The 26,856-nt window shown below is 48.8% G+C and overlaps 1 protein-coding gene across 1 annotated transcript in view; it reads right to left on the bottom strand.

Annotated features, from left to right (window-relative positions):
- Window positions 1-638: 638 nt before the first annotated feature.
- Window positions 639-26,856, bottom strand: part of ADCY9 (adenylate cyclase 9) — a 131,518-nt gene continuing 105,300 nt past the window's right edge. The window contains exons 4-11 of the mRNA XM_058711098.1: window positions 26,141-26,245; window positions 25,001-25,218; window positions 20,401-20,503; window positions 19,268-19,476; window positions 15,298-15,457; window positions 13,990-14,138; window positions 10,397-10,438; window positions 639-5,107 (exon numbers count right to left, since the gene is read on the bottom strand). Coding sequence (XP_058567081.1) covers window positions 3,919-5,107; window positions 10,397-10,438; window positions 13,990-14,138; window positions 15,298-15,457; window positions 19,268-19,476; window positions 20,401-20,503; window positions 25,001-25,218; window positions 26,141-26,245 — 2,175 coding nt within the window. The 3' untranslated portion in view covers window positions 639-3,918. The remainder of the gene's footprint in view (window positions 5,108-10,396; window positions 10,439-13,989; window positions 14,139-15,297; window positions 15,458-19,267; window positions 19,477-20,400; window positions 20,504-25,000; window positions 25,219-26,140; window positions 26,246-26,856) is intronic.

The raw sequence follows: 26,856 nt of genomic DNA, 5'->3' as shown, positions 1-26,856 counted from the left end.
TCCTGTGCTCTGAAGGTGTTCATAAATACTGCACTCACCAGGAAAAACTTTTTTAGGGGAAAAGCCTCTACACCTGAGCAGATCCACAGTCTGGCTCCAGAGGAGGTGTTGTGAACCCCCGAGATACGTACCAAGGGCATGTACGTGTCTTGAGGAGAGGCTCTGTGACTTTAAACTGATTCTGAAACGGGTTTGTGACTTCCCTTGATACGGACACCCCGGAACTCTGCAAGGAGAGGCTATGTGGGCACATTTTTTCAGAAAACCTACTTCATTTTCTCAGCCAATTCCTTCTCTTCACAGTTTGCAGGAGAAACTGTTGAGAGGGCCTAATAAAACAAGGATAGCTGCTAGCGAAACTTGCACTGCAACCTGCTTTTTATCCTTTTCTAAGTTCCATGTAAAAATAAATGTTTTTCAACCTAAGTTAACTGTAGCAAATACGTCCATTAAAAAAAAAGAAACCACATACATAAATAGGTTTTTTTTTTTTTTTTTAGTTGCCTTGTTTTCCGAGTCATGTGAAAGAAAAGCAGATCTTCTTGGTTCAGCCACAAACTGCAGGAAACCAGGAGTGCCCCAATTTCTGAAGTGCTACACGTCTATCTTTTCAATGAGGAAATACCAGGCATCAAGGATTTAGATTTTAGAATATTTTAATATCCATTTCTTCAGTGGATGCATTTTCAAATAATTAGAATTAACAATTTAAAAAGAGCAGAGTGAAGGAACGATGGAAAAATGCAAACAGTTGGTTCTTGCTAATTTAACTTTAGGTTCTAGGCATGATGTGATTTTCTGAAACAATCAACCAAAAAATGCTTATCTCAAAAATCTAGAAATGCAAACGCAGACAGATCTTTGGAAACTACAAATTATTACAGTCCACGTAGCGGGAAGCACGCGGCCCTCTGGCTCTCAGTGTCAAGTGCAAATGTGCAGGTGTTGCATAATCTGTGTGACTCTTCAAGCTACTTAAGGGCTTCATAACTGATGCTCTACGTTTGTTTGCACTGGATAAAATTGTGTGTGTGCTTGTTTATATATATATATATATACATATATATATATATACATACATATATACATATATATGTATATATACGTATATATGTATGTATGTATAATTCGATCTGACTTGGGGCCAAGAAGAAAACAGCAGTTGCAACTCAAAGCAACTATTTACACACATTCAGTTCTGAAGTATTGCTTCCTGACCTAAGTTCGTAAGAGGTATTGCCACTGTGAAGAATACATCCATCGTGCTGGTAGCGCTTGAACTGCTTCTTAGGGACCCGTCTTCAGTGACTATTTGTTCAACGCCAACAGAGCTGGGCGCATGGCATTCCCGCTGCAGAGATTCTGTGGTCCTGCGTTGAGGTATGCTTCAGGGCAAGGAACTGGGAAGGACCCATGTCGCCTAGTGGCCCAGAGAGAACATCTGTACTGGTTATTTAGGAAGGCTCAGGGTGTTTTTTTTTAAAGACAATTTTAAAACTCTGGGAGAGCCATCCATCAAAGGCTCCGATTTGCACACTGCTGGACCAGATCGCCAGATGTTAAGACCCTCTCCCTGCCGTCTGCAGCTCCCCAGGGTCAGGAATCACAAACATCCTTGCAGCAGGGGAAGGAATAAGAGAATGTGCTGGGGAGGACGCATGTGCAGAGATGAACCTTGTAGGGCGTGCTCTGAGCGGAACAGCAGAGACACAGCTGACGAGTCAGCAACTGCCCAGCCCCTTAGCTGCTGCCAGAGCTACGGAGCCTGGAGAAAGAAGGCAAAGGGAGAGGACCACACTCAGATACACGCCTTAACACTGATAGAAGCCCCTAACACCCACCTTCCCTGTGGGCAAGGACAGCATCGGGTAGTGTTTTAAAACAAAAATAAAAATAAAAATTCTGCAGGATCTTGTAAGAATACATTCTTTAGAAGCAAGAGGTATTGTCACACCATCCTTTCTCCGGCATTGGAAGACCAACAAACTGACAGTAAAACCTGAAGGAAGATCTTGGTTACGGAGAGCGCTCCTGACTCGCTTGGACATCGAGACCCTGGCTGTGGCCATACTGCTGGGACCCATGCATGTCCCCAAGGAGAGCTGGCCGATCAGAATCAGTATTTCCTGATACCGGAAATGGCAGACTGTGTATGAATTTGGGGGGCGGGGTTGATAATGGGACCTGATGTAGATGTGACAGTTACACAGAGATTTTAGCAGCGAAAAGAAAATGCACAGGGCATGCCGGTAAAGACCTTCAACAGAGAAGGAGCTAGTCCTCAAATTATCCTGTGAACTGTATGCCAGTGTCACCTGGAAAATGACCACGACAAGGCAACTCTAGCCTGAGTTCAACACCACGTACGCTCCAGACTCAACATGGCAAAACGTCATCACAGGCAGGATTAGCAACAAAGGGCCCAGAAGTGATTTTCCTTAGGTTTTCTACACTTGCCCTGGTTTAACACCTCATCTGCACGTGGACGATTCTGTCTCTACGCACAGTGTAAGAACTCCACCTAAAGGGGGCTCAGATTCACTCACTAGGCTCAATCCTGCCGCACAGAGGCCCAGCGCAAGCCAAGAACGGGAAAGGATGAGAAACTTCTGGGCTGTGTGGGAGCCAAGCCCCTGCCGGCACTGCCTGCCCACCTTGTGCTCTGCCCAGGCCTCCTGCCTCATACAGAGCAGGGCTCTGACTCGACCCCTGCGGCAGGAAGGCCCCATGGGCACTGATCTGCAGCTCGCAGGGCAGGAGCGGCTGCGTTAGTTAGGCTGAAAACCGTGGCTGGGAGCATCTCTGGCCCAGAGCGCTCTGGCCACGTCCGTCCAGGTCCTGCTCAGCCCCTGTGTGGGGACGTGGCCCAAAGCGGCCAAAGCACTAGTGGGCATCTTCTCACCCTGCTGTGTGCTCTGCAGACCCCCTTTCCCCCACCCAGCCTATCTCCCTTCACCACAATGACCTGGCAGCCCCTCCCCTGAAACACGCACTTCCTGATAAATAAATAAATAAATAAATGCAACCCTCAGACGTTTATTTCGAGTTTCCCTCTCAGAGGATTCAGCTTCAGACAAACCCCTTCGCTCCCAGCTGAAAGACCCCTTGGTTTCCGGGGCAGAATGAAACACGGCTCTTAAATACCTGAGGCCTGGGTTCACGAGCTCATCCCTGGTTAGCATCTGGAATTTGGGCCCGCACGTGGAAGAAGCCCTAACACCACCTGGCTGGGAAGCGGCGCCCCCTCAGCCCCGAGGGCCCAGGAGCTCTGGAAGGCGCAGGTGGGGAGGGCGCGGGCCGTCCAGGCTGGCGGCTGCTCGCACCCCACGCCCCCCCACCGCCCCTCACAGTGAGTTACTGGCACTTGATCTCAGATTCATAAATGAAAGTGTGTGTGCGTGTACATGTTTACATAGAAAGATCAGGGCACTGGGAAACACTATTACATACACAGAAAAAAATAAACCGCAAAAACATTGTATTAGCAAAAACAAAACAAAACAAAACAAAAACACAAACGACGACAAAACAAAAACCCAAAGTGTCTTGTGAGGAAAAGCAGTAAGAACGCTATCTTAACCACAGCTTCTGTTTAAAAAGTCCAGCAATACCCAATGCCATGATCTCCACCGGCAGTCTCTGTCCCCAGACTAGACGCCGCAGCCAGCCCCCGAAGGCACTTGTTCTCCACGCTGCTGGACGGTCACACCCAGGGGATAGGGCTCCGGGGAAGAAAAGGAACGAGACGGATGGAAACGACCCCTGAAGAGCTGTGGTCCGCACAGACGTCAGGGCTGCCACGACCACATGACACCACGTCCAGGGACAGAGGCTGTGGTGCTCGGGACGCACAACAGGCAAGTACAAACGTGACTGGGTTTCAAGGAGCAGAGCACCGTGGCAGCGACGGGCGCTGCGTCACACGCTCTCAGAAACGTTGAGCCTGGTGAGCTCGCTGGCTTCTTCAGCGCCCGCTTCTTCACAGTCGCTTTTCTCTATGGCTTTGCCAAATCGACACCTTTCTTCGGCTTTGACAGGCTCCTTCCAGGGCCTCTTAGAGGACAGGTGAGCATCCCTGGCCTGCACGTTGTTTTCGGAACCCGGAGGCGTCTTGTCCGCACTCTGGACAGAAGGCACCAGGTTGGCGATCTCGTCCGTGGGAGACCGCCCGATGCTGCCGTCCACCTGGACTCGGATGTCCGGGGAGATGGACAGCTGGTGCTGCGGCACGGCCCCGCTGTCCGTGCACTTTGGGTACAGGTAGGTCTTCATCTGGCCCTTGCCCTTGACGTTCACCGTCCCTCGGTAGTCGAAGTCATAGCCCATCTTGCTCAGGACGCGGTAGCTCTCCTCGCTCACCTGGATCCGGCACTCCACCCCCGTGCTGTCCATCCTGCTGGCGATGTTGACGGTGTCGCCCCAGATGTCATAGAGCAGCTTGGTGGTGCCGATGACCCCCGCCGTGAGCGGCCCGTGGTTGAAGCCCACCCTGAGCTTGAAGTTGAACCACAGCATGTTGCTGTTGAAGTCGTCCACCACGCGCATCATCTCCTTGGCGAACTCAAACAGGACCTGCAGGTGCTCCTGCGGGTGGCTGCCGTCCCGGCACTGCGCGCCGTTCAGCCCTGACGCAGCCATGTACGTGGCTCCGATGGTCTTGATCTTCTCGATGCTGCCGTAGCCCGGCCTGCTCAGGAGCTCGTCGAAGTCACCGATGAGCTCGTTGAGGACGCGGTAGCACTCCTTGCCCCCCTCGTAGTTCTCCTCATAGAACTCGCTGAAGTTGACGATGCTGGCAAAGATGACGCCCCCGCTGTCGTGGTTCTTGGAGTAGGTCTGGGAGACCTTCAGCTGCTCAGCCACGTGGTAGGGGATGATGTTTCTCAGCAGCCAGTCAGCTTGGTCCCTCATGCTCTGGATCTTGGTGCGGTGGAGGTCCGCCTCCACATCCCCGTGGTAGTGCAGGCGGTAGCTGACCTCGAATTCTCGATTCAGGAACCAGACCAACAAGAGCAGGAGAAAGAAGACAAGAACCCCCTCCTGGCCAATCAGGCTGGCTGCTCTGCCGTCACGCGGCAAGGAACTGTTGCACGGATTCCCCTTGGAACTGGAGAGTAAAGAGAAGAGAACCGATGTACCTTCTTAAATGCACCTTTTAAGGGAGAGGTTGCTGCTCAGGACTTGTGGGTTCTGAAACAGCCCAGCTAACTAGCACTCGGCACCAAATTCTGGGGCATCGACAGCACGCAGCCGCCAAGCGCCCCGCTCCCATTTAGCTGGTTGGCTGGAGCGGTGCAGAAATAAAGGCTGACCTTTGTCACTGGCTTCTGAGTAAGGACTTGGTGACTGTGGTTCTTCAGGAGCCTTCAGCTCCTGGACTTTTAACATCTTTTCTTTACCCCCAACTTTCTATTTTGAAAATTCTCAACCTTAAAGGAAAGTTAAGAGGCTACTTAAAACATTCATACACTCCTCTCCTGGATTCAACAATTGTTGATGTTTCCCTGCTTTTCTCTTTCCCTCTCAACACACACTCATGCACACACGCCTCTCCCGCTGAACATTCTGAATGTAAACTGCAGACATCATGACACTTGGATCCTGAATACTTCAGTCCCTATCTTCTAAGAATAAGGACATCTCCCAACGTAACCACACCCAACGCAACCATCATACCCAAGAAATTTAACATTCTCTGACGCACTCCCTTTTCAGATTTCTTATCCAATGTTAGTTCTGAAAGATGTGTACTTTTACAAAGGATTTTGGTAAGTTCTCTACTGTCTACCCGTATAAAAGTCCACCAACGTACCATTAGCCCTTTCTGGGTTAGTTCTATTTTGCCAAAGTCATTTAAGACAATGTTAACATTTTATTTTATTTTTTTTAAATTTTTTTTTTCAACGTTTTTTATTTATTTTTGGGACAGAGAGAGACAGAGCATGACCGGGGGAGGGGCAGAGAGAGAGGGAGACACAGAATCGGAAACAGGCTCCAGGCTCCAAGCCATCAGCCCAGAGCCCGACGCGGGGCTCGAACTCACGGACCGCGAGATCGTGACCTGGCTGAAGTCGGACGCTTAACCGACTGCGCCACCCAGGCGCCCCAAGACAATGTTAACATTTTAAAAGATAGTATGTATACTTTCAAGAGTAGTACATTGTGAGAAACTCAGACAGCATAAATAGTGGTAAAAAACAAATGTCTTTCCTTCAGAGAAGTATTGATTTTCTTGTGGTTGCAAGAAATTCTAATACATGGATGTACTGTAACAACCAGACCCCAACCCTGGGCCTTTGGGGCTGTGTCCACCGCTTACTACTGGCGAACACCGCAGGGACGCTCCTGTGCACAGGAAGGAGTCTGTCTGTGGGACAAACTACTGGAGCCGGAACCACGGAGTCACTTCAACTACTGCACATTTACAATTCCGGCAGAAATTTTCCAATTGCCTTTCTCATTTCTGTTCCCTCTGATGACAGCGTGCTCTCGAGGCGGGGGGGGGCTCTCGGGGGGTGGGGGGCTGTTCTGCAGTTGGACGGTGCTGACCAGCAACAGGTGTGACTGAAGATTAGTACCAGGAGCATGGTCTCTTTGCAAGTTCCTTTTTTAGATACAGCTTTTCCATTTAAAAGTACTACATACTCATGAGAACAAATGGAGGGGAAAATGCAGAAAGAAAAGATTTGGCCATCATGGACCACGCAGAGGCAATCACTGTTAATGAGCATGGCATTTCCTTGTCTGTTTTCTGTTTGTTTACAGAGCTGTGAGTGCTCTGTTCATGTCAATTCTGGGCTCTCATGTGCTTCTACAGCACACAGAGTGGGCTTCTAGATCTTATGTAGCAATGGGCTGAGTCACTATAAATATGATTCTATATAAAATGGATAGGTCCTCAGTTTAAATAGCTCCATGGCACAGAAAACTCAATCGTGTAATCAGAATGTTTAAGAAGTTTTACTGTTACCTGTGACTTAAGGATATTATAAAAAATAACGAAATTGACCAATCTGGCCATAATGGTCCTCCATGAAACACAGTCACAGAAGTCCTGACCTTGGAATAAGAATCCCCAGACTCTGTCCCAGCTGACTACTGCGGAGTTCTGGAACCCTGGGCAAGATTTCTAGCTCTCAATCTCCTCACATGTAAACTGAAGATGGGCTGGAGTATTGCTAAGTCCCTCCTGGCCTCAGGTTCTATGCAAAAGGAGTTAACAGAGCAGGCCTGAGGCTGCTAGCCACAGAAAGGCCTACTGGCAGCACTGCCCTAGGCTGGCATCAGGATCTCGGATTTGGGGAGGTTCCCGCCCCCCTTGATAAAAGGGGCTCACCGTGTCTACACTGCTTGCGCAAACAAGGTGGTTTAGGCTGAGGACCTGCCTTCCTTCCGAGAGTCTGGAGTTTTGATTGATGCCAGGCAGAGATGCCTATCTGACCAGCCTCTAATAGAAACCCTGGGTACAGAGTCTCTGATGGGCTTCCCTGGTGGACAACATTTTACCTGTTGTGTCACGGCTCATTGCTGGAGGAATTAAGAACGTCCCAGACTATGTGGTAGGGACAGCACTCTTGAAAGCTGGCACTTAGTATCCTCTGGACTCTATCTCATGTACCTTTTCTCTCTGCTGATTTTGCTTTGTGTCCTTTCATTGTAATAAATCACAGTACAACTATGTGCTGAGTCCTAAATCCTCCTAGCAAATTGCTGGTTCTGGGGGTGGTTTTGGGGATCCCTCCCGTAAGTTCCCTGTGAGCCGGCAACCAAAAATGGCCTCTGTGGTAAGACACACCACACTTACTTATTCTTCCAATGGTCATTTAATCAAATGAATCTCAAGTACTGAACAATTAACTGAAATGACCGAAACAGATTCGTGTTCAGCCTTGCAAGCCCTCTAACGGGCTTGAGAATAGGGAGAGAATCTGCCCCAGGAGGCAGAAGGCCTTCTCTTGTGTGGGCCCATCTCGGTGGGTGAGGAGGGAACCTTTCTTTCTGTTTCTCCAAAGTGGTGACATTAAGGAACAGTCCCCTTTATAAGTACATGTCACCGAGGCTCACCACCATCTTCACAGTCCAGTCGGGCTTTGTAGCCCTGGGGCAGACATGGGTGATGTGTCCGGGTCTCCTCAAGCAGGCTATTGCTCTCGATGCTTTTCTCACTGTGCTGCGGCCAAAGCCAGCAGTGTGGCCTGACTCCGGAGAGGGGCACAGGCCAGTCCCTCTGCACAGAGGAGGGGAAGACTGGAACGTAGGCCAGCATGAGGGAGAAGGGCACCAGACTGTGACATGTGCTTTCTCCTTTGTTTGAAAGGAGAGCCCCAATCCACAGATCTACATTTAGTGCCCAAGGGGCTGATGTGCAGCAGAAGAGATGTGTGACGGGTAGGTGAAAGAATTACTTCCCATCCATAACCAGTATTTCTCATTCCGCCACAGAAGGAGCCAAGATGGTGGTCTTATTCCTACATTCGAACAGCAAAGGTCAGTTCCAAAAAGAGGAATTCTACGTGACTCAATGCAAGAGTCAATCTGTGACTTAACGGTGGGACATTAAGTCATAATAGGAAGTTGAGAAAAATGCAGTATATCCACGATCACAGAGAAAAGGGGTTAAAACGTCAAGAAAAATGGAAAAAAAAAAAAAAAAAAAAAAAAAAAAAGATCACTCATGGTCCTAACCAGCTTAACATGGGATTTGTTAACATTCTGGTGTATTCGGTGCCATTTAAAATCTATGCCTAGAGATGGGAGGTTGGGGGAGTGACTGAGCGGTGGCACGGGGGTACTTCTGGGCACTGGGAATGTTTCATTTCTTGGTCCGAGCGGCAGTTTAGTGGGTGTGCTCACTTATGAAAAGTCAATGAGCTGTATTCTTATGATCTGGGTACTTTTCAGTGCACATGTTATATATTCATCAATAAAAAGTTTACTTAAAAAAAGGTGCTAAGTGTTTTATTTCCAACTAAATACTATAGTCGTGATGGTAACAGAAACACACGTGCACTGGGCCTTTGTTCCATACTTTAAATCTCCTTCCCAGTGTCCATAGGTCCACAGAGATTGAATATTTGAATTGTAGAAACAAAAAAAATCATTCATCACTCATTACCAGATCATAACTATTGCATATCTTACATTTTTTTCATACGTATAATGAAATACTGACAGGATGTTTCCAATTCCACCTAAGTGTTTTTCTTATTGGTGCATCTTAACAGTGGCAATATTTGAGAACATGTATCATAACTCATTTCTTTTTATTGGCAACTGAAGTTCTGGATTGTCTCCTCAGCGGATAAACAAAACTAGAATTATTACGTCAAAGGCTATAAACACTTTTGTAGACGGATCGCCAAATTACTTTCCAGAACTATGTACCATTCTGAGGAGTGATGAGGCATGGCAGAAAGAGGGGGGCCCACTAGTGTGGGACGCCAGGGTTCACACACTTCCAATGACTAGCTGTGTGACCACAGACAGGCTCCTTAACTTCTCTCAGCTTCAGCGTCCTCATCTGGAAAATGGGGACAAAGCCGCCTGATGTGTCAGGCTACTGTGAGAATTAAATAAGCCATGTATTTTAAGTGCCTGGTAGCTTAACAAAATAAACAGTGGCAGGGTAGGAACGCACCACACCTCCACCCGCACTGGGTATGCACACTGTAACTTTGTGAACGTCCAATTTAAAAGACCAAAAGGAGGTGTGTAGTTATTTAAACGTCCGATGACTTCAGGAGTAACCTATTTGGCCTCTACCTACATTTCCCTCCCGTGAATTTTTTTTTTTTTTTTTTTGTCCTTTATTTATGCAGGCCCTAACCAGCTCTTTAGGTGACGGCCCACAGCTATCTGTGTGCCCACACCCCACTGGTGTGTCAGTCAGCCTTTTATTTTTGTGCGTGTGTGGCTTTATTTATTATTTGTAAGACTGGAAAGTTATCTGTTTTAGAGGCCTGCAAACTAATGTTATTTTTTCTAGACTTTTATATAGTCTTATATAATTTAATGCTTATTTCTAACTCTTCAGTTTATTTAGATCTTACTTTGATGTCTATAGTAAAACAAGGGTCTAACATTTATTATTTCAAATTTCTAGTTAGCAATTTCAAAATATTTTAGGGAATTAAAATAAGTACTGTCCTAGACTTCACAGATTTCCCTCCTAACATGCTGAAATCTTATGTAAAACTGAGCCAAATCTAGTATGTTCTTAACAATCATTTAGTTTTTTCCAGTAAGATACTGTAACTATGATCTGTTATTTCAACAAGTACATACTTTCCACTTATTCTTTTAAGAATTATATATGGTTCTTTTTCTTCAAGACACAACTGCTTTTTAGGAAGTTACTCTCGTTTGTTCAGATACAAGCATGATGTTAACAGCTTACCTGAAATTCTGTCCCACATCCAGGTGTGAAATTACTACGGAACTGAAATTAAAATGCAGAAAAATATTATTATAAAAAGCAAAGAAGGCATTACATAAAGTGATCTGAGAAGAGTTTAAATAAACAATTTTCCTTTTTCAAATATGGAGACCAAGTTAGATAACTAAGTATAGTTAATTCTTTTTTATAATTTGATGCTGGGTTTTAACTAAAAATCACAACAGGCACGGGGCACCTGGCTGGCTCAGTCGGTTAAGCGTCTGACTTCTGTGCTGACAGCTCAGAGCCTGGAGCCTGCTTCAGATTCTGTGTCTACCTCTCTCTCTGCACCTCCCCCGCTCATGTGCTCACACGCACGCTCGCTCGCTCTCTCTCTCTCTCTCTCTCTCTCTCTCAAAAATAAATACATATTTAAAAATTAAAAAAAAAATCACAACAGGCAAAGTCAGTGACATAGCTAATAGGCCTTCATGTAAGGCGTGGAACAGATGCACCGTCACCAAAGAGTGACATCTAACAAGGAGTCTCCAAGGCGTTCATGTGACTGTGAGGACTCATCTACGGGCTCCCAAAGGCTAGACACCAGTCACGATGAACAGCAATGCCTGTTCACAAAGGACCGATTTAGAAAGGAGCTCAGGAGGGGCGCCTGGGTTGCTCAGTCAGTTAAGCATCTGACTTCGGATCTTGGCTCAGGTCATGATCTCACAGTTCATGAGTTCAAGCCCTGGGTCGGGCTCTGTGCTGATGATGTGAAGCCTGCTTGGGATGGTGTCTCTCATTCTCTCTGCCCCTCCCCCTGACTGTGCTCTCTCTGTCTCTCTCAAAATAAGTAAACTAAAAAAATAAAAAATAAAAAGAATAAATCTGTTAGAGAGGAATTCAGGAGACGCTGGCTACCTGAGAAGCTGGTGGTCCCAAAGCTGGTCAAGTCCCAGTCTGGGGCACAGAAACCACAGACCATAAAGAACTCCGTCTCGGTGTCGGAGCAGGACCCATGACCTGCAGGATCCTCTCCACAACCCTCAGCTTCCCCCCAGGCCGGCAAATCGGCCTAGTGCCCCCACATTCCCTGGTCCTCTAGATCCACCTGCTCTGCTCACCATGAAGGGGGACCTTACACAGCCTCCGCCAGCAGCTCCCCTGGGCAGCAGAGGCCAGGGGACAGCTCAGAGCGACTTTCACCATCACAGGAGGTGTTAGATGATGTCACAGAGAAGGAGAGAAAGAGCGACAGCAGAGACACTGCTCTGAGTTGAATGTCCTCTCCTCTCCTTGCCCAGACATGGCGGTGACCCTGGTTTTCCATATGTGCACAGCCCTTCTTTCACATCTGCAACCCCCCAAGGCTGGAGCAGTTCTTGGAAGTCCCCTCCCCTACACAGGGGGCTTGTTCATCACTCCGGCAGCTTCCTACCCTGTGACCCTGCAAGGCTCAGTGGGACCGACAGGGTTGACGGGCTCAAAGGATTTTGCAAGTAGGGAGGACTACCGGGTGCAGGGGAGACTCAGGATGCCAGCCGCACCCCAACATCTGCTCTTTGAATTCTGGACAAAGGTGATGGAAGTAGTCCCTGATCACTCTGGTCCCAGTGGAAAAGCCCGGCACCAGTGACTGAAGGACATTGTGAACGGCTGATGGGGGATCTGTGGTGGTTCTCCTAAAAGGTTAAAAGGCATGACGAATCCCGTGCTCTTGGGAGAGAGTTTTATAATGACCCTGATTCCAGACGGCCATATCTTCAGAAAGGAGAACGTACACTGTGTTCTGCTTAAAGTAATTTAACTATTTATTAAGGTTTCCTTTCAGATGCTGAAGGACAGCTTTACTTAAAATTCCCTTTTGATCTTAATTCGCAGAGAACTTGAGCGTCTTTCATGTCGTCATTATTCTGTGAAATAAACTGAGGAGAAGGGTGCTTACTCTGTCCGTTACCAACCACTGGTCTGGTCAAGTCCACAGGTACACGATGGCGGTTTCATCGGCTATTGCAACAAACTAGATCACTGTCTACTTCTGAACTTATTACAGCAACGGTTCTCAGCAACAATAATGCCATTCCTAGGGGCATTTCTAAACTGTTGGGGCTCCCTCTGGTTGTCCCAGTAATTTGAGGAACCAGGAATGTTAGATGTCCTGCAAAGCACAATGAAGGAACGCCCTGTATAACTTTGAGATATCCTACTGGCCTAAACCCACTGTAATTATAGAAGAGTGGTTCTTTAATATGTGCTAACAGTAAGATGTTTTTATACGCAGTTACCAAAAAAAGTCCAATATTTAGGAGAAGTTTAATGCTTAATGGCTTAAGGACATTATCCAGAAATTTCTAAGTTAATCACCGTGAGCATTCTGCTATCTAAGGTAACACTGTTTTTCCAACTACACAGCTAGCTGAAAAAGGCTAATAGCCACAAAACCAGTTGCAAATGCGCAGTGATCAACAGGAGACTTGTTTTTAACACACTAAGAATCAAACATTATTTGGTTAGTAGGACAAAATAAAGACAGGGACCTTACTGGATTTCATTAACATAGAATGTTTTTTTTTTTTTTTTAATTTTTTTTTTTTTCCAACGTTTTTTTAATTTATTTTTGGGACAGAGAGAGACAGAGCATGAACGGGGGAGGGGCAGAGAGAGAGGGAGACACAGAATCGGAAACAGGCTCCAGGCTCCGAGCCATCAGCCCAGAGCCTGACGCGGGGCTCGAACTCACGGACCGCGAGATCGTGACCTGGCTGAAGTCGGACGCTTAACCGACTGCGCCACCCAGGCGCCCCTAACATAGAATGTTTTAAATACAGCACAAATCACTGCCATCCTCTATATTTCTATTTGTTAATTTTTCATAGCATAACGGCAAGAACTGGTCCCGTCCCTTGGGGTCTACCACACGGTTCCTCTTTCTTTTCCCACACTGTCCAATCTATTTCTTGGAGCCTACCAGTGATAGGGTTTTGAAGGCCATTTGAATACGTGGGAATGAAAAGTATTCTTCAAATGTGGGAGGATTTCAAGACAAAAGATATATTTCCAGTGACTGGTCAATACTCTGTTTCATGTCATGATGTGTGTCACGACAGGGAGTCAATATTTATAAATAAGGCCCAGGTCGCCGGCAACAGCACCATACCCCCTCACTCCCTCTCCTTCAGCAGCCTGCAGTCTGTCTGGGTACATTACCCCTACTCAAACAAAGTCGGAACCGGCTTCCTCTTTGCATTCTTGGTCTACCTATTCCTTGATTCCTTCACTTTCTTGATGGGCTCGTATGCAACAGCCTCTGGTCCTACTTCTCCAGCGTAAGGAAGTTCAAGCACAAGCTTAATGCTTTCTGTCCTCTGGGGCAGGGGTAGTCACCCAAGCATGTCTATATGCAAATACGTACTACATTGCCAAAAATGATCTTTTCTTTCTTTTGCATATTAGTCTTGGGGTATGTCGTGTATGGTGAGAGCCGTCGTGCTGTGATAGTACCTGTTAGAGCAGAGGGAGAGGGCATCGCCTCAGACGTGAAAGACACAGGTGAGGTCGGGAAAGGGGTCCCAGCCGGCGAGGGTGCCGGACTCAGACCGTGGTGGTGGACGTACCTGTCCGGGCAAAGGGAGACGTAGAGCAGGAGCAGCGGCCCAGCCCCGACGACGGTGGCTAAGGAGGACCTCATCCAGGAGCTGAGCTGGCAGAAGTTACAGTAGTGCACGACAGCGGTCAGGATGGCGGAGCCCGCGAACACGGTGAACTGTAACAAGGGGCCAGCGTGGTCAGTGACCCGCCCCGCCTTGGCCTCACTCCCATTCTGCCATCAAAGGATTCACTCACTTACCTTTCTTTCAAAATAAAAATCGCTTAATGTCTGGCAGTTTCAGGGACGGATGGCACTCTGTCGCGTTAATCGCCCAGAGCTTTAGGCTGCAAGTCTGCACTAGCACCAAAGTTCTCCAGATGTGTGGGAATGGCATGAGTCACGCCAGAGGAAAGGGAAGGCAGGCCACCAGTCTGAAAACCACCGCCGTGTAAGTGGTAAATACCTTTAAGAAGCCTTCCTTCAGGCATCCCGCTAGGTGCCAGCAGAAATGTAATTTGGGATATCAAATGCAGTCAGCCCACCCAGCTCGGGTCACATTGGCTTTCACCAAAAACATGACCTCCCACAAGGGTATTAATTCACTCCTTCTGGGGTCTAACCAGGAAGCTCCTCCCTGATCAGCAGCAGCCGATCCAGGGGCCAGTCACACAGCTGTGCTGGTCCCACAGACGAGCATGTTATCTTGTACTGGTCTGGAAACGTGGGGCTGATGCTGCTTGGTGAAACATGTAAGCAAACAGCTCATCTGGAGCTCGGCAAAGAGCAGGTGAGGTTGGAGAGGGCACATGTCAACCGGGCAGGGCAGCCGCGTACCCAGCCCTGTTGACTGTGCTCAGTGACAGGCCGCGTGCTCACCTCCCTGACTGCTTCAGGCAAGTCTTTTCAGAAGACAAGCACAAGGTGGTGACAAAGAGTTTGTCCCTCTTTAGAGGCCTATATTTAAACTGCTGTCCCGGGGGCGCCTGGGTGGCGCAGTCGGTTAAGCGTCCGACTTCAGCCAGGTCACGATCTCGCGGTCCGTGAGTTCGAGCCCCGCGTCAGGCTCTGGGCCGATGGCTCGGAGCCTGGAGCCTGTTTCCGATTCTGTGTCTCCCTCTCTCTCTGCCCCTCCCCCGTTCATGCTCTGTCTCTCTCTGTCCCAAAAATAAATAAAAAATGTTGAAAAAAAAAAATTTTTAAATAAAAAAAAAAATAAAAAAAAATAAAAATAAACTGCTGTCCCAAGTCATCAGACTTATTTTAAAAAAAAACAAAAAAAAAAACACGAAATTGTGCGAAAGAGCCCAGAAACAGGCACCAGGCCTTTACTTACGTGTATGTTGGTGTCAAATTCAGAGGTGACATGTGAATAGACGGCGAGAGCAGGGAGTGACACCAGGATGGCCCCAATGAAATGGCGCGGGAGCCAGCCGGCTATCCGCTCCAGCAGGCGCTTGGTACAAGCCATCACATCCTCCAGGAAAAACACCATCCTGGGACAAGGAGAAAAGGGGTGTCTGCGGGCAGGATCAGCCTGCCGGGGAAGATGAAGGCAGGAGACCCACAGGCTGCTGCCGTGGGTGTGGGGGCCGCAGAGCCCTGGCCCCTCACCTCTGGAAGATACCAAGGGAACTCGACTTGCTCAGCTCATCAGACCTTATTCGAAGGTCATTTGTTGCCTCCTGATAACACGTTGTTTGTAGAAAGCCAAGCATAAGCTTCTGTGGGTCTCAAAGGAGCATGGAAGAACCAGGCACGGGAACATGAACAGGCCCCACCTGCTGTCCCAGCCTGCCAGGGTAGGGGTCCGGGGGCTGGGTGCTTTGGAGGTGTTTGGGGATTTGGCAGGGCCTTTCTGGTTGCCACGGGGACTGAGGGGTGCTGCTGGCATCTAGTGCGCAGGAGCCAGGGAGGGGAGGCTCTACCCTGCGTTCTGCACAACGGCCACCTGCCCCCTGGACACCCACAGAGGCGAAAAACCTGCTGCTGCTGACCTCAGCCTAGAGCCTAGTTATATCTCGTTTTTTAACAGAAAGTGGTTTCTGGGTGGTACTATCGCAGTTATCTTCCAGGAATGGACTACTGTGTGAAGTGCTCTTGGCTTTGTTTGGGGCCTCAGCAAGGCTCACTCAGCAGTTCAGAAATCAGGTCAGAGGCTCCAACCCAGCTCACAGCACCATGCCACCAAACCGGCACACCTCTAGGGGTCCCTTTGTGGCGATCGCGCACCTGAGGACACAGCTGATGATTCTGTTATGACCTCCCCGGTTGGTGCCGCCCTGGCAAATACAAGGTGAAGCACTATGTACTTGATGTATTTTATTTTTAATGGCTTTCTTGACTTTCCTCCTTCGTGTCAGAGTGAGGGCATTTCACGGGCCCTTCTAAAACTGTGTGTATGGGTAGGTAGGCTGTATTTCAGGATGGTGATGTGGACATCACAAAAAGAATCTTCATAAAGAAAGGAGAGCAAGTATGTGGGGCGCAGAACCGCTGTTCTAGAGGAAGAACGGTTTGGGGTGAGGGGCCAGTACCTGGATGCCAGCAGGGGGAGATGGAGGAGGGCCACCAGGGTTCAGCTTGGGAGGGAGACCCACACACATAGACCCTCTCTCTGAAGCCTGGCCCTAGCGAGGAGGAGAAGGGACAGACCCACTATCCTCACCTCTGGGCGGGGGGGGTGGGGGGGGGTGGTGGTAGTGCAGGCACTGTTGCTCAGCTTTGACACCAAAAGTTCCCCTCCAGGACCTTTGCCACACAGCCAGGAGCCCGTACCTTCTGTCACGGACACCCCAGCGCAGCAGCCACGGGCACGTACGCTTGACCTCCACCAGGAAACCGCAAATCTTGGCCATTTTCCACATGGAGCCAGACAGGCCCTGTCTGACCCTTTTAGGGCCTGGATGGGTCTGGCCTCCTGACACTCAAATGGATAATGGAGTCCTGGGAATATTTCCAAGACTAACCACAAATATGCTCAAAGGCAGAATACATAAGCCCCATGAGGAGGCAGAGGGAGCCAAGTTCCAAGAGGGAGAAGGCAGGACCGACAGGCCCTTCATGAAGGTCCCCAGGATGGCAGAGCTCTGAGGATGAGACCCACTGTGCTCATGCCCGCCTGGGCTCAGCACAAAATGAAGGGAGTGCAAGGATGGGCTGTGACTGCGATGCAGGAAGGCTTCTGGAGGAGGGTTAGGCCAGCCACCAGAGCAGCTGCAGAACCGGCCTCCCTGGGGCACCCACATATTCTGCAGCACGGGGCTCCTGTTGACCTGGGATCCTAAAAATGCCCTCTGCATGGCGAGAGGAGGTCCATCAAGTTCCCGACCCCTCCCAAGCTTTGATGATATGGGCGAAGTGGACTTTTAAGGTCACACCAGTGGTCATTCAGGAGGAGTGGCCACCTCATTTGAAGGTGCTTGCAGAGCACGCGGGTGTGCCAGGCCCAGAACCCACCAGGGTGCAGCCAGGCCTGGCATCTTTGTGGCCTACAGCCCTTGGCAGTCTCCAGGTTAGCCCAGACCCTGTAGAACTAGCTCCAGTGGAACAGGGAACAGTGGTGTAAAGGGCTTTTTAAAAAGGCATGGAGACAATGCTGGCCTCTGAGCGAGCAGGAGCCTTCTCTAGCTGCCAGGACCTGTGTCACACAAAAACCTGGGCCCAGGGCAGGGAGCGCGAGGAGACTCACTGCAGGTGGATACCAGGTTTTCTTTGGGGTGGCAGAAATGTTCTAAAATTATCTGGTGATATTTGCACAACTCTGTAGGTTTACCAGGAATCACTAAATTGTACACTTACACGAGTGAATTTCTAGTACGTGATTAAAAAGGAAAAGACAAACCAGGGGCCTGAAGATGCCTTGGTTTGGGATCCCAGAAGCAGAGCTGATCTGGGAGTAGTTCCCAGGCAGCTCAGTAAGGGGTGCAGAGCCGCCCTGCAGGGGCCCGTAGGGAGGAATCCCTGGCTCTGCGCAGCGAGGCTCAGTCCTGGTGGGGAATCTGGGTGGACAGCGCAGATGCACCCTGCAGTTACCTCAACCTGGAGGAGACACGAAGGTCAAGTGTGAGGCCTCCGGCAGCCAGAGAAGGCCCTCAGCAGAGAGCCCCAGGGGTAGGGGCCGGTGTGGGGAAATAAGGGGACGGTGAGCATGGGGATGGGGAGAGCGATCCAGACCATATACTCCAAAGCGGAGCGGCAGGGGCCTAGAGTTCAGAAGCCTCAGGGCTAGGCCTGAGGCTGCCGTTTCCTGTCCTGGGGTGTTGGGGAAGCAGAGCAGACACTCAAGGTCAGGGCCCTTCTCCCCGTTTCTGTTTTACATCCAGCTTCTGGGGGCAATTAGCAGAGGGACCGCCAGGTGAGACTGACAGGACTGGACAGAGGACACGGTCTCGGTGCCCAGGAGGCAGACGGGGGAGAGCAGAGGGCGTGCGTGTGAACAGAGTACCCTGTGCATTTGCATCTAGTCGGAAATATGCAGAGCGGCTGTGAGCATCCCCAGGTGCTGGGCTGAACCCCAACATCGGGCTGAATGGGTCTTGAGGGCCCACCTTCCCTGAGGGGTCCCTGCTATCCATTCAGACCTTCTATCCATTTCTAAATGGGTTGCTTGTCTTTTCATTACTGAGCTTACATTCTAGATGGCAGACCGTCACCACAGCTGCGGTTGGCAAATACTCTCCCGCCTGCAGGCTCCTTTCACTCAGACCCGAGAAACGACAGGTGTTCTCTGGAACACAGAGGCTTTAAATTTTGATGAGGCCTAACTTATGTCTTCCTCCTCTGGCCACTCGTGCTTTCCGTGTCCTAAGAAAGCACTGCCTGACCCAAGCTGATGGAGATGGAAGCCTATGATTCCTACTAACATTTTGGAAGTTTTGCTCTCACATCTAGAAGAGGCACCCATTGATTTGCCAGTGGCCACCCACTACGTGAGCCCCGGACGCTTCTGTCCTGTTTCTCTTCCCTTTCTAATTCCCTGTCTTTCCACTTGCTCTCTTTAAGTCTCTGAGCTGGGAGACTCAGGGGCTGGCTGGCAGCTGTGGGGCTGCAGAGGACATGGACCCCCTCTGGTAAGGAAGATGCTCACCTCTGCTGAGGGCCGCGGTCTGCGGAGAGGATGCTGTGCAGTGGGGCTGGAGGAGGGGAGGGGACAGGACCAGTCCCCCAGCAGGAGAGCTTGCAGGGGCCTCTGGCAGGAGGCGGGTCAGCGGAGCCACAAGCCAGCTGCGCAGCCATCAACTATGGAGCCAGCAGAGGGAGCTACAGGCTAAAGGCCGGAAAGAGCCCTGCAGGTGGGCCTTTACCTGACGGAGACCACGAGGGACAGCACCTCCAGCAGCAGGGCGGCACCGAAGACAGCCAGGGCGGCGGGCGGGGGAGGCATGGAGGCAGCCCCGTACTTCAGGAAGCAGGTGATGGACAGAATCAGAAACACTGTCGTCGACAGAAACACATCCAGGAGGGAGCTGAAGGTGGCGCTGGCAAAAGTCTTCACGGGAGAATTCTTTATAACCTGTGTGCGGGAAGGAGGGGAGGCGGAAGGCGTGAACCAGAGCTGCGGCAGATGGCCACAGAGTAGGATTTAGATGAAAGACAAAGCCAACGTTTGTTGAGTACTTGCCCACCCTGGACCGAATACAAGTGTAAGTTCTTTAAGGCAGGCCATCTCTACTGTCGCTTTTAACGAGGACACTAAGGCACAGAGCAGTTAAGAAACTTGCCCCAGGTCACACAGCAAGCAATTACAAACCAGTAAGTTCTCATAAGCACGTTACATACTGAGCCTGAAAGGTGGGTTATGGACTGGCAAAGGCAACGACTCTGTGTCTGTGAAGCCGTGTAACAGAAGCCATTTTCTGGAAGCGTCCACTGAATGCTGGGTCCCAGGTTCAGGGTGTGTGACAGCTGGCTTCATGTCAGCAGTAAGAGGCAGGGACTGAAGCTCCAGCAGATGAAAGCATGGGCACATCAACAGATAGTAAGATGCTCATGCCTTCAGTCAAGAGCCTGCTCGGGGCCTGGCCCTGTGCGGGCGCTGGGAGCTCACAACCTAATGGTGGGGACAGACAGGATCTGAAACGTCAGGGTGCTGTGGTAAACATAACAAAGTGACACGCATGTAGTGTTAGGGAGTCCCAGGGAAGGAAGGAGAAAATGAGGCAAATGCCAGCCAGCAATGAGCAGGGGGCCCAGAAAAGACATGCCTGCGATGCTAAATGATGGAGCACAGAAGGATCGGGGTTGTTTTCCCTGTGTGGATAAATTCACATGCAGACGCAGCTTGGGGCTTACAGACTGTGAGAAATCAGGAGTAGCCTTCAGTGTCCTGTCACTCAAGGCGAAAAAAAAAAAAAAGTCTGCCAAAGCACAAAGCTGATAGCAAACTGTCCAGCACAAACAATAAATTTCTTTCATAGAAGTATGAGGGGAAACGCACCTCTTCTTGATAGCTGGTCCGATAGGATCGCTCTAGCTCCTGATCCAGGAAGTTCAAGCTGAACTGATTGATGGGTGGCTTGAAAAAATAATCCTTCATCAGGCTAGAAGAAACGAAAAATCCATTTGATCAACACTGCGCACAGTCATTGTGCTGACTGTATCAGAAGACCGCAATTTGCTGCCCCAACACCGTTCCCCAAGCATGTCACAAAAACATTGTCTGAGGGTCACTATGTGATAGACCCCGCCGGACCACTCCTTTAGGACACACACAAGTCTGGAAAGTGCTTTGTATTTCTAAAACACATGCTGTGTTTACTCTCCAAAAAAACAATGGCTGCCCACTGTCATTACAGCATACATCGTGAGAACCCTGCTTCTGGAAACATCTCTCAGTGTTTGAGGAAGAAGGCAGCTCTATTGTGCTAGAAAACAACTGCTTCTGGAGAGGCAGACATCCTGTACTGAGAAGACTTAGGCTGATTCCAAGGCTTCTGATGAAAACATCATTCGGAGCTGCTGTCCTGCCATTCAGAGCTCTGACAGTCAGTACCGCTGTCACAGCAGACAGGCTGTTATCACAAAACTGTTTACAGAGTTAGTGTAACTGGGGTGCTATTGTCACATGTGCAGATTGCGTGTGAAACCTGAAAAATAACACTCAAGGATTTTAATAGCAGAGAAATCAAACCTGCTTTATGTGACTCTCATTCTTTTGTGGGTTGCTAGCAAATACTAAAATCCTTTTTATTCTGCAGAAAATTACTATAAATTTAAGAGAGTGTTGACATGTTTTCAGAAGGCAAATACAACCAGGGAGTGTAGTCTCTTTCCCTCAGACAATAACTTCTGCAATTAAATCAGATAAAACAGATACAGTCCCTCCCATGTGCCTGACACACAGTGGGGTTCACATAGGCACGCTCCCTCCTGTCCCTGAAGCACAGTGGACTCTCTCCTTCTGTGACAGGTGCTCAGGACCTCACTATACTCATACACTCAGAAGAGAGAAAATTCCATCCCCAAATGTTGACCCTCGTCATCCCTTCCACTCAGGAAGTGTAGACAGAGGAAAATCAACACAGCGGCTATAAGGACGATGTGCAACGGCCACAGTTAGCAGTCAAGGGACAGGATCCACACAGCCAGAAGCCGTGCTGTCCCTCTGAAATTAATACTGGGAAGTTCCATTTCTGGGAACAGAGATTAGCTCCTTTTGGACCAATCCCCTCTCAGATAACAATAAACCCTGGACAAGATTATAAAAATTACTCCTGGAAGGCAGTACAGACTAACCAAAGCAGACAGAAGATGGAGGAGAGTCAGACTTGGAAGAAGAGAACAGCACCAGCTTAATTTCCCTTTTTTTTTTTTTTTTTTTTTTTTTGGCCTGAAGACCGCCATTAGTCAGCAACACATGCAGGATGGCTAAAACTCAGATAGAAAAGCCACAATCTCGCTGTCTTGGAAAATCAGGAAACAATGTTTGGGGGCTCATGGTTGAGAAAATGGGGTTGAAAATCCCAGAGGAAAAAAAATAGAGAAGGGGCACCCCCACATTCACCATATAAGCTCTGCTCAAGTCTTTGGCTGACGCTTGAGGTGTGCACATGCACAGCAGACTCTGAGCAGCCTGATTCAGGCTGGAAGAAAAAAAAAGAGCAGCTGCCTACCCTAGGGGAGGCAACGTTTGGTGTCTGAGTTTAGGGAAGTGAACTGCCTGAGGAAGGAAAGAAGGAAGTGAGGGAGGGAGGGGGGAAGAGAGGGGGGGGGAAAGGAGGGAAGAAGTGAGGGAAGAAAGGAGGGAGGAAAGAAGGAAGGGAGGGAGGGAGGGAGGGAGGAAGGAAGGGAAGGAAAGAACAGACGGAGGGAGGAAGGGAGGAAAGGAGGGAGAGAGGGAAGGAGGAAGGGAGAGAGGGAAGGAGGCAGGGAGGGAGGGAAGGAGGAAGGAAGGAAGGGAGGGAGGAAGTAAGGGAAGAAAGAAGGGAGGAAGGAAGGAAGGAAGGGAGGAAGGGAGGGAGGGAGGGAAAAAGGAAGGGAGGGAAGGAGGAAGGGAGGGAGGGAGGAAGGAAGGAAGGGAGGGAGGGAGGAAGTGAGGGAAGAAAGGAGGGAGGAAGGAAGGAAGGGAGGGAGGGAAAAAGGAAGGGAGGGAAGGAGGAAAGGAGGGAGGGAGAGAGGGAGGAAGGGAAGGAAGGAAGGGAAGGAGGGAGGGAGGGAGGGAGGAAGGGAGGGAAGGAAGGAAGAGAGGGAGGGAAGGGAAGAAGAAAGGGAGGGAGGGAGGAAGGAGAGGGAAGGGGAGGGAAGGGGGAAAGAAAGAAAGAAAAAATTGAGACTCTTCAGAGTAATACAACAGAATCCAGATTTTCTGAGCACGACACAATCTAAAATTACACCACATGCAAAGAAACAGGAAAATATGATCCAACTCAACAGAAAAGTCATCACTGGAGACCAATGTGAGATTACCAAGAGAATGGCATTAGAGGCTGGGGTTATAATGCATGTAAATGTAACACATGTAAAAACTACAGCATAAGGGGTTGGAAGAGAAGAATGTATCTATACAGCTATAGGATGTCTACATGTTAAGTGAAATGATACAGCAGAACCTGGCTGGCTCAGTTGGAAGAGCATGTGAATCTTGATCTTGGGGTCATGAGTTTGGGGTCCACACTGGGTATAGAGATTAGTTACATAAATAAGTAAACTTAAAAAAAAAACATAAAGTGAAATGATACAACATTAACCATAAGAAGACTATAAAAATTCAAGGATGCTTATCTGTAAGTTCTAAGGCAACCACCAAAAAGTAAAACAAAATAATGCAAAGAAGTATGGCTAAAAAGCCAGTAAATATATTAAAATGGAATTAAGGGGCAGAGATTTTTAGAATGATTTAAAAAAAAGTAAGACCCACAAGAGACACACTTCAAATATAAAGACAGAGGTTGAAATTTTTTTATGGAAACTGATATACAAGGCAAACAGTAAGAACAAGAAGGCTAGAGTTACTACATTAGTATCAGATAAAGTGGTTTTTAAGACAGAGTATTACCAGGGATAAAGAGGGACACTTCAAAATGACAAAAGGACCAATTCACCAGGAATTTATAACACTCATACATGTGTATATACCTAAAACAAAAAGAGCTTGAAAATACTTGAAACATATACTGTCAGGACTAAAAAGAAACACCAACAATTCCACAGTCACGGTGACAGATTTAAAAATCCCTCTCTTCACAATGATAGAATAATAGACAAAAAGTAAAACACAGATGATCTAATACTGCCAACCTCTGGGACCTACTTGTGTTTATGGGTCATAACATCCTAAAAATGCAGAACATATTCTTCTCAAGTGCACATGGTATATTCACCAAAAGAGACCCATGTGAGACCATAAAACAAGTATCAATAAATGTAAAAGGACTGAAATCACAGAGTATGTCTTTGGCTACAAGGACATTAATCAGACATTAACAACTAACATATCTGAATACCATTCTTCACTGAAAGGAGGCAAGGCTCTTTGGAGAAATAGCCGATTCTTGAGCAGGGTCAGAGGAGATATAAAATGGGCCTGGAATATCCTGTTGTGCTAGAAAAGGGTGCCAGAAACTTTGAGAAACAAAGGATAGGGGGGTGTCAAAAGGACACGGGGCCCAGCCCGAGGGGCGCTCTGCCTGGCAGATTCAGGACAACTGGAGCGTCACACATAAAAAGGCCAGTGGTGAGATTGCATCCTATGAAATCCAAGAGGACTCCCTGAGTCCAGGCTGGCAACAGATGGACGCAAAAAGTAGTAAGTAAGGAGGGGCTCTTCTTCCTTACGGTAGGCCAAGGGCCTAATGAGAAGTGTGCAGTTGGTGCCGAGGTAGGAAAACCGACACTTTGCACCACCAGAGCAAAGACCGTTCCAGGCAAGAACCGTCAATGGAGATGGAAGCCAGGGCAGTCTGATGAGGAATGGAGTACGTGTGTGGTCTTCAAGTCCCACTTAATTGTCTCGAGGAGACAATAACTAGACTGGAGAAGTCAACAGCACCGGCCTGGGTACTCAGAATCCCTACCATTGATGGAAGACAAAGGGCGCCGTGTGCCTCTGGATAGGGAACCTGAGAAGGACACATCATTTCTGTGGCCAAAATTTCTGGCCCAACTGGAATATGAACTGTAGATTAGATAAAATATTCCATCTGTGCTAAATTTCCTGAATTTAGGAACCATGGTTATGTAAAAGGACATCTTTGTATTTAGGAAATACACAATTTAGGGACAAAGGGCATGATGTATCCAACTTACTATCAAATGGTTCCAAAAAAAATAAAACATAAATTTCATAGATAAAGAAGGAGAGAGAGAATAAAACAAACATAGTAAAATGTTACAAGTTGGTAAGTTGGGCAAAGAGTAGAACGAGAATTCTTTGTATTATCCATGCAACTTTTCTGCAAGTTTCAAATTACTTCAAAATAAAGTAAATTACTGACAGTGGAGGGCAAACACATGGGGATCAGCAAATTCAGAAAAAGGGAGAGACCTCTACCTACAAACCTGCAAACCTTCACTTTCACTGGGAAATGGCTGATGCTTACCTGTCTTCTTTGATAACATCAACAAAATGGGCGTCTGTTTTCTCCCGGATGTTCTTGAATCTCAGCGGAAGGAGAGCTGACTGGTCCAAGCTCACTCCTGCCCACCTTCCCTTTTCCTGTAAGATCTCACACAGGGAGGTCTGACTGTTGGTGAGCTTCTCCTGATGGGGAGGACTCAGAAGTCCATTTTGAGTTTTGGAATTAGGAGCTCCAGGAGCCTGCCTCAAGACAAGGGGAGTGGGAGGCAGACACAGAGGCTGAAGTGCAGGCATGTCACAGCGTTATTCCATCCCGGCCTCCACCACACCAGCCCTGCCGCACGACTGACCAGCACCCTCACACCTCTGTTCTGATCTGACGCTCGACCTCTCCACCCACCCGCTTCTCCCCACCCCTGCTATTTTGTCAAATTGCACCTCCAGGGGTCGAGGCAGCCAGGAAGGTGACATCGTGGGAAGGACCAGTAAGGAGGTGGAGAGAAGGCCAAGGAAGAGTTGAGGCTCTCGGAGCTTGCCAACCACAGAATCGGCATTGCAGAGGGCTGTGGGGGAAGCGGCGGGGGGGGGGGGGGGTGGGAGGCTGGGGCGGTGGATACGGTACGGTACGGGGATCGATCAGAGGGAGGGCGGAGGACAACAGACGCAGGCCTCCCGGGAGAGTCAGCCTTTATAAGCTGTATTCAAAGGGCTCCTGGTTTGGTGCTTGTCCTCCCTTCCTCTGCGGTCCTGACTCTGTCTCTGGGTGAGACTTCAGTGGCAGTGTCCTTGCTGCCAGCCCTGACCCCAAGCCTCTCTTCACGACACATCTCTGCTCCTGCAGAGCCCCCTCGTGTCGCTGCATGTGCACGTTCTGCCCCGTGCTCTGGCCCCACAGACCTTCCCTGGCTACAGCAGTCCGCATCTTGAAGCTCTGAGTGCCTGCGAAGGCAGGCATGTGATTACTCCACTTCACGAGGGTGAGTCCTGACTCTCCAACCCGATCTTACTGGTCTAGTCAAAACCCAAAGGACGAGAAGGTATGGAATGGTGTCGCCCACGGGGAATTATTCTCAGAAGTGAGAAGCCGACAAGACAGGAATGTCACCAAGGGTGGATGCACCGGGAGAGGAGCTGACGGAAAGAACAGCCATGAGCTTGTTACCTTGGTGCTGTTTTTATGCTCCTCTTGACAGCCGTTTTGGACCGCTCCTCCTTCTGCACCAGCTTCCGATTTGGGGGCGAACATGATTCCGCACGAAGGGCAGGTCTACAAGAAAAACACATGCCGTAGGAACACACCCAGAAAGCACAGCCACAACCCGTAATCCAATCAAGTCTATCAGGTGCGATTGGTTGTGGCGCCGAATGGTTTTAACCAAGTGGAAGGCTTACTGAGCCACTTGAGCATGAATTAAAAACAAACTGGCGAAGTGAAAAACGGAAACACGACCACACAGACTGGTACGTGAACACTCAGGGCAGCGCTATCCGTAACAGCCAAAAAGTAGAAACAATTCAAATGTCCATCAATGGATGAAAGGATCAGCAAAGTGTGGAACATCCACAGGATGGAAGAGTATTCAGCCATCAAAAGGAATGAAACCCTGACACGTGCTACAACATGGATGAGCCTTCAAAACACTGATAGGTGACACGGGCCGGACACAAAGGACAACATTATTACATGATTCCATGTATATACAATGTCCAGAGAAGGCAAGTTCATAGAGATAGTAAGGAGATCAGTGGATGAGGGGATGAAGGAATGGGGAGAGAGCTAAAGGATGTGGAGTTTCTTTTGGGAAGTGATGAAAATGTTCTAAAATGGACTGTGGTGACGGCTGTACAATCCTGCAAGTATACTGAAACCCACCAAAT

Source organism: Neofelis nebulosa, chromosome 18 (assembly GCF_028018385.1).
Source record: "Neofelis nebulosa isolate mNeoNeb1 chromosome 18, mNeoNeb1.pri, whole genome shotgun sequence".
Lineage (NCBI taxonomy): Eukaryota > Metazoa > Chordata > Mammalia > Carnivora > Felidae > Neofelis > Neofelis nebulosa.
This window is presented reverse-complemented; position numbering and strand designations above follow the sequence as displayed.